At 45.8% G+C, this 12,207-nt stretch overlaps 1 protein-coding gene across 11 annotated transcripts in view; it reads right to left on the bottom strand.

Moving 5' to 3' along the window:
- SDK2 (sidekick cell adhesion molecule 2) overlaps positions 1-12,207 on the bottom strand; it is a 363,930-nt gene that overhangs the window by 148,633 nt on the left and 203,090 nt on the right. For all 11 annotated transcript variants that reach the window (XM_083598508.1, XM_083598512.1, XM_083598514.1 and 8 more), the window contains exon 2: positions 7,843-8,002. In XM_083598508.1, the coding sequence (XP_083454634.1) occupies positions 7,843-8,002 (160 nt within the window). The remainder of the gene's footprint in view (positions 1-7,842; positions 8,003-12,207) is intronic.

The raw sequence follows: 12,207 nt of genomic DNA, 5'->3' as shown, positions 1-12,207 counted from the left end.
ACAATTTCCAAGGACACTTCCAAATTCGGTCTGCCACTTTCTAATACATAATTGCAGTCAAGGAAAGTGTCAAAAATAACTTCAGCATGGCAAATTCAACAAGTCAAGTGGGTTGTGTGTATTCCTATAACACCATGATGACACCACTTAGTGAAATTGCACAAAATGGTTTTAATCTTAACAATGGCAAAAAAGAAAAAAGCACAGAAGCTCCCAACAGTGATTGAATATTTTGTCTTATGCATCTGCTGTTTTTCAGGCACTCCGTGCATGTTAGAAATACTCTAGGAACATCTGCTGAGCAAAACTGGTTTACACAGCCATTTGCTATTTAACATTAAGGTCACTGCACTTCATTTGTAGTGGCACATGATTATATTGTGCCACAACAAATGAAAAACAAATAAAGTAAAAAGGAATATTCTCCTCTCTTCTACCAGCAAACAATCAACTTTGATGTATTATCACTGTCTGGGATGAATGATCAAAGGCTGAATGGGGTGAGGGCTGGGAGAACATATCTCTAGGCTCTTGTAATGCATAATGTTCCCTGTGCTCATATATAGTTTTCAAGGGTTGGTATAATGCAGAATTGGACATGAAAGCTTAGCGGCAATGGAATAAGCACCAAATTTCTTTTTGAAATGGCAGCTTTCACTGTAGTTGCTTTGGGTGGAAGCCAACCAACCTGAGCGTCATGGGTAGTTTAGCCCTAACTGAGGTATTTCATAGAATTATAGAACTGTAGAGTTGGAAGGGACCCTGAGGATCATATCGTCCAGCTCCCTGCAGTGCAGGAATATGCAGCTGTCCCATACGGGGATTGAACTTGCAACCTTGGCATGATCAGCACCATGCTCTGTCCAACTGAGCTATCCAGGCTTATTTATTTATAGAATTTATTATATCCCACCTTCTTCTCCAGGGGCCTCAAAGTGGCCTATGAGGTTCTCCCCTTCCTCACTGAACCACCACCACCACAGCCTTTCAAGGAGGTTAGGCTAAGAGGCAGTGACTGGCCCAAGGTCACTCAGTGAGCTTCCTGGCCAAGTGGGAGGTTGAGCCCTGGTCTCCCAGGTCCTAGTCCAACACACTCAGTGTTTCTTGAACTTGGGTTACTTGAACTTGCTACTGTTGGACTACAACTCCCATCATCTTTGACCACTGGTCTTGCTAGCTAGGGCTGTGTGGAGGTGTAGTCCAACAACAGCTGGGGACCCATGTTTGAGGAACACGGCTCTCACTGCTATACCACACTAGCTGTGGCTCCCCAGATAATGCTGGATTCCCACTATCCTTGACAGGGAGTCATGCCAGCTGGGTCTGAGGAGTCCAAAAGCATATTGAGGGCCTCAAATATTCCACCTAATTCAGTCTAATGCAATGAACCAGTAGTCTCAACCTGCGCTCCTGGTAGCCAAGCTCCAGTATGTCACCTACTGCCCCACTGAAGCAGTATGGCTGCTTGCCGAATTGCAGGCTGACCTGTGTTACCAAGGAACAGAAGCATCACTTAGGCAGCATCAGAAGCCCCGTCAGCTGACTTGGCACCTCGTCAGATGACCCAGGGGACCAATGAAGCTCCACTTGGACTGATAAAGCCTCAAAGTTTGAGCAAACTTGTCTCTTGCAGAGAAGGCGCTGGCAGGGTGACCTCCTGGTGGTCAGTTTCCATTGCAGTTGGTGCTGCCCTGAGAACCTGATTTGGAAATATGATACCTGCCTCTGGCCAAGCCACCACTTTGGGTTCCTGACTTGCACCACTCTGGCTGCCTCTGGGTGATGGCTTTCTCCCTCTGGAGCCCTGGGGCTTTGACCCCGTCAGCACTTGAGCAACCTGCAGCAAACTCTGACACCCTCAAAACCTGTTAAGAGGTGAGCTAAAGAGTGGCTTTCCCCTGTTCTTTCAGGCATGTCTGTTAGTGGGGTGAGACACAGGCAGGCCTGAGGCAAATCCTTTGCTCAGCAGTGTGGCTCTGCAAGGCTGCGGAAATGTTTGAATCCACTTCCCCGCGTGTCTTTGCTAGATCCCAGAAGAAGTGCCTACGCCAGACCTGCGGCGGCAATGTGAACATTTCCTTATACAACTGAAAGGAACTGGAATAAATATGTCCCCACAACTGTGGTTCCCGGAACCACAAGGGAGCGACTTCTGCAGCTACAGTTGTGCCACTGGACAAACCTTTCAATTAGCTTAATTTATGCTTGCAATTCTGAGTATGAAACAGTGACTGAAGTTAACTCTGGAGTGACCAGCTCCTGTGTACGACCTGATGCAAATGGAATACAGTGGTACCTCGGGTTACATACGCTTCAGGTTACAGACTCCGCTAACCCAGAAATAGTACCTCGGGTTAAGAACTTTGCTTCAGGATGAGAACAGAAATTGTGCTCCGGTGGTGCGGCGGCAGCGGGAGGCCCCACTAGCTAAAGTGGTGCTTCAGGTTAAGAACAGTTTCAGGTTAAGAACAGACCTGCGGAACGAATTAAGTACTTAACCCGAGGTACTGCTGTATGGTTAACAGCAGATCATGATATGTTAGCCATGCAAATTATTTGTGAGGCGGGGAACAACCAGGACGCTATTGAGATTGTGAGGCCGGGATAGTCAATGTGGTGCCAATGTGATGACTGACTACAAGTCCCATCATCCCATTTCACCATGCTGGCTGTGGCTGACCAGGGCTGGTATGCACACAGTCCCTGGTCTAAGAGCTGCTCACCTTGGCAACAAATACTGGCTTTCCTACCCACAACCTAATTCAAAGGGGTTCCGCATGACAGAAACACTCAGATCCTCAGCTCAGTTAAGACATAGCTGTGTGATGCTGCATTGAAAAAGGAAGTTTTTCCTCTGTTCCTCTGAGGTAAGACTTGAAGCTGCTGTCCACAGCGTGTGATGTAGGCCTGGCATCGAAGGCAGCTTTTTTGAGCATCTGTCAGTGAAGGGACTGCACACTTGGCGACACTGCCTTTCTTCCTGGGGTCCTAGAGTGAGGAGGTGTTGCCATGGCAGCAAGATGCCTTCAAGTTTGATGCCTTTAAATGGGGAAATAGCTTGTCTCGGGCTGAATTATTGATTAAAATGGGGAGGATGACACACACATTCATACACAGAGGAGATGCAGAGAAGCATAGGCTTGATTTAAAGACAAGCCTCAAGTGGCTGTGACTCCATGACACTCGCTTTCTTTTCAAATTACCGGCAGGGCCCAAGTGTGAGCAAAAGAGATGGAAGGAAGCTTTTCATTATTATTATTATTTTTGTCAGTTTTCTAAGGCAGGATGGAGAGAGACTGCTGAAAACCAGGAGGCACAGAGTTACCAGCAAACAGCAGATAAACGATAGCAATCAGAATGGAGGGTAATTAACAAGCTATTTGAAGAAGGAACAACTCTACAAAAGCGTCAAAAGCAACTAGAGGTGCTTTTCATCTTCCGTGTGCTTAGACAAAATGGCAACAAATTAACAGAGAAGGACAAGTATTACACAAATTAATAAGCAGCGAAAGCCAGATTGACAATTGTTCTTCGGCACCTGGTAAATCTGATGTATATTTTGCCAATGCACAAGGTGCTATCTGCTTGAGAGACAGGCTAGCTCGGACACAAAGCTCAGCCATTATTATCAGTTTTAGGTCTCCCGTTTGAAAATGCAAATAAAGTAAGAATCTCAGAAGTATAGATATTCAAAGGGGCAATGTTAAGAAGTGATGGCAGCAGGAATATTGACAGCTAGAAATTGGAAAGAAGGAAATGTAGGGAAACGGTGTAAGGCAATTTGGGCTGGGACATCACACTTTCTGAGAAACTATTGCAAAAATTCGGTGTGGCTAGGGAAAAAACCATGAAAGACTTTTATACTAGCAACTTGCAGTCTCTCTCCACTTCAGTCCTTGTGTAAACTTTACTATTATTATTATTTTTACATCAGAACTATGCCTTAAGGTTCAGTTTGTAATATTTTTTTCTTTTCAACTTTTTTTATATATAAAAAGATGTGATCTAGAATTAGTGCCCTGTCACCCAATGCTCATTGGTGTATTCTATTTATATTACGCAAGGTTATCGTAAGACGGCTAAAGTCTAAAGCCCAGGAACCAACCACTGCCAGAAATGACTATCACAATTCACTTTTGCTGTCTCCTCCTCCTCTTCCCATGAGCTTTTCTGCCACTAGATAATCAGGTGCAACTCAGTCTATGAACAGTTCAATGTGCGCTCAGGTTGAGTAACTCAAAATGGAAGCACCGGGAAGGGGAGCTTTGGGTTGGTGGCCTCAACATCCTGCATCCCTGCAGGATGCTGCCATTACCAACATGAAGCTCCCCCAATCTCTCCACTGCCCCTCCTCATCCCTGCCTCAGCAGCTGCAGCACTGCAGCTGCATATAACATGGACCCGCAACATGAATTAGTCTGCAACCCTATGCACACTTAGATGAGAGAAAAATCCCATTGGACACAATGGAACTTACCTCCGACTACAGATTTGCCCTGTTACAGTCTCAGAAGTCAATGAGAAGCAAAGGTCTGTTCTACTGGGCTCTTCAGTAGTCAACAAATGTGTGTCAGGTACTATAGATGGCTCTGAACTCAGAAAAGTGAAGAGCTTATGTCAGGGAACTGCCATCAAAACAGGGGCGGGAAACAGAGGGGCAGTTGTGTTACAGGGAGCCTCCGAAAGTCTTGCGAAGCAGTTCTTCTTCCGGTGATGAGGAAAACCCCACCTCCAGTGGGGAAGAGGTGAAAAGACCAGAGGATGCTAGTAGGAGCCTCAACACCGCTCCTGGCAAAGCTGGCCAGGAGGGACACACACCCATTCTGTCGCCCACCCTGCACAAAAGTCTAAAGCGCAAAGAGGGAAGGAAGGAAAAGGCTGGGCGTAACGAGACTTTTATGCTGGGGGAGGTCCAGGAAACAAGCACTCCCAGATTCTGCTAGCGATTGAGGCAGACATGAATTTTGGGGTTCTGCACTGTAAATAGTTTTGCACCTAAATAAAACCTGAAAAGGACAGGTCAGAGTCCTGCCTGGTTACTCGTGAGCAACCACCTTTGCCATCTGACAGCTTAGCAAGTTATCTGGTTTTATGCAAGCATGAATTGTATACAAGAAAAGGGGGGAATGAATATATATATATATATATATATATATATATATATATATATATATATATTGTGGAAAGGCTAACACTTCCAAATAATGCCTGGTGCGCACACACCCCGTCCCCATTTTTCTCTCACTGAGAACTTTATCTGTCTGGCTTAACCATGAGAAGGGCTGAAGGGGAGATGTGATCAATGTATATAAATATTTGAACACGGGTAAGCCACAGCTTCGTAGCACGCTGTTCAATCTTGCAGTCAGAGGGCTAACATGTTCCCGTACCTGGGAGAAGTAATTGGACAAGCTTAAAATAAGTGCATTTCCTAGCTGTGACAGTAATTAAAACACAGGAATTGCTCACCAGAGGAGGCTGGGAAGAGCTCCCAAATCACTTGAAGTCTTTAAATCAAGAGAGGATGTCTTCCTATTAGGGGTGGATTAATTCGGCTAGGGCGAGTCTCATATCTGAAGCTTGCAGGACATCATGTCAGCAAGGATTTTTTTTTTTATAGGTCTTCCTGAAACTGAGGGATATGAAAGCCAGGAAATTTGTTATATGGCCAACGAGGCCATACTCTAGGGAAGCGAATTTTACATTGATCGGCACTTAGTAGTTTGCAGCGATGCACCAACCCCCTCCCCTTTGGAGTGTTCCGTAGGAACTCTCAAAATGCCCAAATGCAAGAAACATTCCAGCCTTCCTTGCCAGTTTCCTCCTTGCAAACATCTCCCAATAGGTGCACCCTCCCGCTTTCCCAAGGCAAGGCTTGGGCAGGAGAGGGATGCTGCACTCCTGCTTGTGGGCTACACAGAGGCATTGTTGGCCACTGCGAAGGCTGGAACTGATAGGCCCCTGGTCTCATCTTATAAGGGTCTTCTTATGTTCTTTGTTTCCCTGGTGAATGGGGGCAGGGCAATAGCAGGGTGAACTGGGTAGTATGTTGGAACCCCTTTCACATCTGACCCAGTTCAAGGGGGTTTGGAACTGGCTCACCAAGGGGCCAGATGTTTCGGGCAGAGGGAGCCCATCTTTTGAACTCTCTCCATTTATTTATTTCATTTAAAAAATCACACTGCTGCTATTATTATTATTATTATTATTATTATTATTATTATTATTATTATTTTAAAAAAGTAAAGGTAAAGGGACCCCTGGCCATTACGTCCAGTCATGGCCGACTCTGGGGTTGCAGCGCTCATCTCGCTTTATTGGCCAAGGGAGCCGGCGTACAGCTTCCGGGTCATGCGGCCAGCATGACTAAGCTGCTTCTGGCGAACCAGAGCAGAGCACGGAAACACCATTTACCTTCCCGCCGGAGCCGTACCTATTTATCTACTTGCACTTTGACGTGTTTTCGAACTGCTAGGTTGGCAGGAGCAGGGACCAAGCAACGGGAGCTCACCCTATCGCGGGGATTCGAACAGCCAACCTTCTGATCGGCAAGCCCTAGGCTCTGTTGTTTAACCCACAGCGCCACCCGCGTCCACAAAAAAGATAGAACATTAAAATCAAGAAAAACTTGCTCTGGTTGGCGGATCTTGGGAGTTCTAGTACAAACAAAAGTAGATTCTGCAAATATGTACTGTGCCTACTCCTGATCTAAGCAGCAAGTTTCCATCTTGGGCAGAGGCAGAATTTGGGGCGCTAGTTTGCAAATCAGTAATAAGAAAGGAGACACTAGAGAGAAGGAATCTACTTTTTTCAGTGGGGCAAACCTGGCCCAATAAACATGATGTTGCAACTGCTACATCTGCTTGCATCTTCGAGGGGGCTTGTTTCGAATTATTTGGGAACGGCCAGCCCTGTGGGGAGAGGGGTGCTTGACTGACAACTGGTGGACAAATTCTGTTCAGTTTTGTCTTTTTAAGGAGATGTTAGATAAGGACGAAATATAGTTTCCCTGAAAACGTTCCTTCCGTTTTTGGCTTTAAGGATTCATGAGCTGGGGGATCCATCACACTCTGGTTAGAGTTAACTGACTGCTTAAGTCCACACTTTAGCTACTTTCCCCCCAGGGAAAACAATTCTTTAGCACTCAACCAAAGCAAACAGTTCAGGTTTCCCCTGGATAGCCATTTGTTCCTATCTGTTGGCAAAGAGCGGGTTTTCCCTTGGAAAGGATGAGGGCAAAGGCCTGGGTCAAGCAGAAAACCACTAGGACCCATCCTTGCAGCGGTTCTCAACCTGTGGGTCCCCAGATGTTGTTGGACTACAACTCTCATCATCCCTGAGCTCTGGCCTTGCTAGCTAGGGGTGATGGGAGTTGTAGTTCAACAACATCTGGGGACCCACAGGTTGAGAAAGGCTACTTTATAGGCACAGCACTAGTGGAAGTGTGGACAAGCCCTGCCTCACGGCGTTCCTGTTTGCTCTGGGCACTGTCACCCCCCCTCCACCTTTCTAGCTTTCCCAGACTTCATAGAAAATCTCACACTTCTAGCGTTTCGTGTGTGACCTTTTGCATGCGTCAAACAACTGAACGCTCTCCACCCCCCTCCCCAAAGCCACTATTTTTTTTTTTAGCTGCTATAAAAGAAAATAAATTGATTAAAGACCTGGAATGGTTCCTGTGCACCAGCTGAGAGCTGCAGATGACACATGCCCCCAGGGGCTTTTGCTACCATGGGGATAATGACAGGAAGCAGCCTGCAGGGACAAGGCTCCAGGTGGGGGGAGGAATGCTCGCTGCCACTTCACAGAGCCCCGAAGAGCGAAAGGCCACCTGCGACGTACCTGTATTCTAGAGAGAATTTGGTCAGCTCCCTGTTGTCGTGCAGCCATTTGAACTCCAGAGGCCAGCTGCCTTCTGCCATGCAGGTCAGGACCAAGCGGTTTCCCTCCAGGTGAACCTGTGTACGCACCGGCTCCGTCTTGAAATAGGGAGAAACGTCATCTGCAAAGGACACAGAAGAGGGGAAGGAGAGAGGGTCAAGCTGTATGCTCTTTCTAAGCATCCTGCCAAATTTAAAGGGCACAAGAGCCAGACAAAGGGCTTGTTCGTCCAGTATCTTCTCTGTGATATTGGGTCCTTCTGAGCTACATAAATGAATGGAAAGCAGTAGAGAAGCCTTAAGGAACATGGTGCTTTCCAGGAAGTTGTTTTGTACTGCAAATCTCAGGGATGTACTGTGTCACCCAGGGATGATGGGTTCCATGGTACAAAATATCGGGGGGGGGGGCAGGCTGCTACAGGGCAATTCTGGGTGCACCTATCCTTTATTGTACCATTCCCTGTCTCTTATTTCATGGCAGAAATTTAGAGAAATATCAAACCTGATACCAGGCCTCTGGATCATCCTATATAAATGGTTTCTATTGCTCTGACTGGGTGAGCAAAAACCAATAAGCAAAAAGGTTATAAATTAAGCATGGCAGTGCAGTTCTCTTAACCGGAACCCCTGTAAGTTTTTCATCACCATCCCCCCCCCGACTGTATTTAGACAGAATTTTCTGTAAGGGCTCACCCACCCTTCTCTTTGTTTCGCAATAAGGTAAAGGTACAGGACCCCTGGATGGTTAAATCCAGTGGGGTTGCGGCGGTCATCTCGCTTTTCAGGCCGAGGGAGCCGGCGTTTGTCCACAGACAGCTTTCTGGGTCATGTGGCTAGCATGACTAAACCGCTTCTGCTGCAACAGAACACCATGGCGGAAGCCAGAGCGCAAGGAAACGCTGTTTACCTTCCCGCCACAGCAGTACCTATTTATCTATTTGCATTGGTGTGCTTTCAAACTGCTTGGTTGGCAGGAGCTGGGACAGAGCAATGGGAGCTCACTCAGCTGCGGGGATTCGAACCGCCGACCTTCTGATCGGCAAGCCCAAGAGGCTCAGTGGTTTAGACCACAGCGCCACCCACGTGTCTTGCAATGTCTTCTGCTTGTACCATGATTTTAGGCATGGGTCCAAGAGTTTTTGTTTTGGTTTTCCCTTTTGTCACACCACTCCCCCCTGGGAGAACCCGTGGTTTAGTGCTGAATCCCGATGGACATTGGTTTCAATTCAGCAGTAAACCGCGGGTTTTCCCGGGGGAAGTGTCAGGACAAAAGGAAATCCTCCCAGGCCCATGCCTCGGGGGACAAACAGATGTGTGACTGAGTCCTAAGTGTAGCTGCTGGCACTGACCCTCTTGGGTCATAGACATACTATAAGATTTCCAGGGTAAAATGTAGTGAATACAGAATAAAAAAAAAAAAATCCTTCCAGTAGCACCTTAAAGACCAACTAAGTTAGTTCTTGGTATGAGCTTTCGTGTGCATGCACACTTCTTCAGATACACTGAAACAGAAGTTGCCAGATCCTTCTATATAGTGAGAAGGTGGGGAGGGGTATTACTCAGAAGGGTGGTGGGAATGGGTGATTGGCAGATAGCTGTGATGAGCCTGTTGACGACTCTTAACGACTGCAATAGGTCTTACAGGAAAAAGCAAGGGGTGAGAAGGTGAAAAATGGCACCTTTCTGAGTAATACCCCTCCCCACCTTCTCACTATATAGAAGGATCTGACAACTTCTGTTTCAGTGTATCTGAAGAAGTGTGCATGCACACGAAAGCTCATACCAAGAACTAACTTAGTTGGTCTTTAAGGTGCTACTGGAAGGAAAAAAATTTTTTTTTGTTTTTTGTTTTGACTATGGCAGACCAACACGGCTACCTATCTGTAACTGAATACAGAATGGCATGCAATATTAAAAAAATCCTAATGTGGGTAGGTCCACACTAGGTGACACATTGGACATTCATAAACATGATTTACTGAGGCCAGTAGCTGGGGAGGAATGTGGAGTCAGACCATAAAAACAAGAGGAGCTGAAATCAGTGCAGCGTCAAGATTGCTCCAAAGCCACCCCTTATGGACTTTTTGCACTGAAGTGAAGGCCCAAGACAGGGGTTGATCATGATGTGAGCTGCGCACAGGTGGTCTGAAGCGAGCGAGCGAGCTACCACCATTCCTGTGGAGCCTCCTTTTATTGAGACAAACATGCAAGCTAGGCAAATACATTTTTGGGCTGTGACCTTTACACATCTTCCGTCCCGAAATCGTGGGGTGGTACAAAGGTATTTTGGCACCTGTTCCACAGCGTCATTTTCCCCTTGCACAGTGTATGACGTAGGAGACAAAAGTCTCATGGAAAAGGGTTACAGACAGGACACCGCAAACTGCTGAGATCGCGAAAGGTCATGCAGAGGTGGAACGATGTATCAGACAGCTGTGGCTTGTCTGGGGGGGGGGTTTTCCCTGCACCCCAAGGTCACGCGTGCAGGCAGACGTGGCTGCCTGCTGGTGGGGAAGTGTGCTCCCTCCGGACCCCACTCCCCACTCCACGATATCCCTACATTGCACGAAAAGAAAAATGAGCTCTTGATATCTAGGTTTGAAGACTGAAAAAAAGGTTGTCTTATTATTAGTAGTACTGTATTGGTATTATTTCAATTTATATACTGCCCTTTATCTGAAGATCCCAGGGCAGTGCACAACATTAAAAACACATCGTGGAACATCATTGATAAAAACATAATGGAAGGAAGCCTAATATAGTGATACCTTGGTTTATGAACTTAATCCGTTGCAGAAGTCCGTTCTTAAACCAAAGCATTCTTAAACCAAGGTGTGCTTTCCCATAGCAGCGGGGGCCTCAATTTACAAATGGAACACACTCAACAGGAAGAGAAACATGTTCTTATTCCAAGGCAAAGTTCACAAACCAAAACACCTACTTCCGGGTTTGCAGCGTTCTTAATCCAAGTTGCTCATAAACTAAGCTGTTCTTAAACCAAAGTACCACTGTAGCAAAATGATCATCATCATAACAGTCTACCTCCTCACACTTTCACAGGCCATAGATGGATAGCTTATGGAAAGCAGAAGAATGGGATGTTATGGAGTAAGAGTTTTGCATAAGTTTTTACAGCTGATAGATGGAGAATTGGAAGTCTTTCCTTTTTTAAAAATTTTCTCTCTTTTGGTTTTCTTGCTTTTTAAAAAAATGCTTGATATTTGATGTTGACTCCTGTAAATTGTTTCTCTCTCTCTCTCTCTCTCTCTCTCTCAAGCTTTAATAAAATCAGTTTTTTGTGTGTTTTTTTTAAGAAAATATCACTCCAAAATCAAACAACTTTATTTATTTATTTTTAAATAATTTTTATTAACTGGCCAATCACATCAAATTAAACCACATCACATAAATTCCAAATTACAAAGCCAAATTTTTAAATTTTGTTGGGGGAACCCATACTTCAAGATCCAAAGGGGGATTCAGATCATCTTCTTATTACTGCGTTAATGTCCAAATCAGTCCCAATCAGTCCAGACAAAATTCATAATTCTATCCAGTCTTATCTTGGTGTTTCCACATCATATCTTGTTCATATAATTTCTATTTTTCCTTTACGATCTCTTCTGTTAGTCTCCTTAAGCCGATAAGCAAAATAATAATCCTGTGTGGATTTCCCGTTCCTCCACTAAGTCCAGATGGTTTCCATATATCTCCTTCGTAGATAGCATCGCTCTTTCCATCATAAATTTGGCATTTGTCGCTCTTAAGTCCCACCGAGAAGTTGGTCCACGATATGTAAACAACTCTATTTCTCTCTTTCTCCTCCCAGACCCAAGAGCTCCAACAATGCCTCCCAAAATGGCGACGGCATTTTTAACTGTGTCATTCCAAAACTCTTAGCTTTCCCGAAATCAAACAACTTTAGCCTCAAAGTCCATAGCCAGTTGGTCCAGAGGTCTCTTGCCCACACTGGGGATGAGCAACGGGAGATGCTTGCAAAAAAACCCCACACCAAACAAAGCAAACACCAACTGGGTAGTGAGAGGGGTTGGGGTAACTGAACAGTGCTGAATACCTCCCTCATTTGAGTCCAGCTGCCCCCTCTGTTCCTACATACATCTACTGTATTTCTTACTAGCTTTTGCCCCTGATTTCAGACTCCCAAGAGCTCGAAACTAGGGTTTCTGTTAACACAATACCTACAGAAAGAGCACCATTCGGATTGTCACAAGTTTCACTTCCTGCCAGCAGAGGGAGCAAGGACAACCGATAACTTTGTCCCCAACCTGCCATGAAAAGTGCTGCCACTTTGGGGGGGGGGGTTCAG

This window comes from Podarcis filfolensis (assembly GCF_964270895.1).
Source record: "Podarcis filfolensis genome assembly, chromosome: 2".
Taxonomy (NCBI): domain Eukaryota; kingdom Metazoa; phylum Chordata; class Lepidosauria; order Squamata; family Lacertidae; genus Podarcis; species Podarcis filfolensis.
The sequence above is the reverse complement of the archived record's forward strand: the minus strand, read 5'-3'. Positions and strand labels throughout refer to the sequence as shown.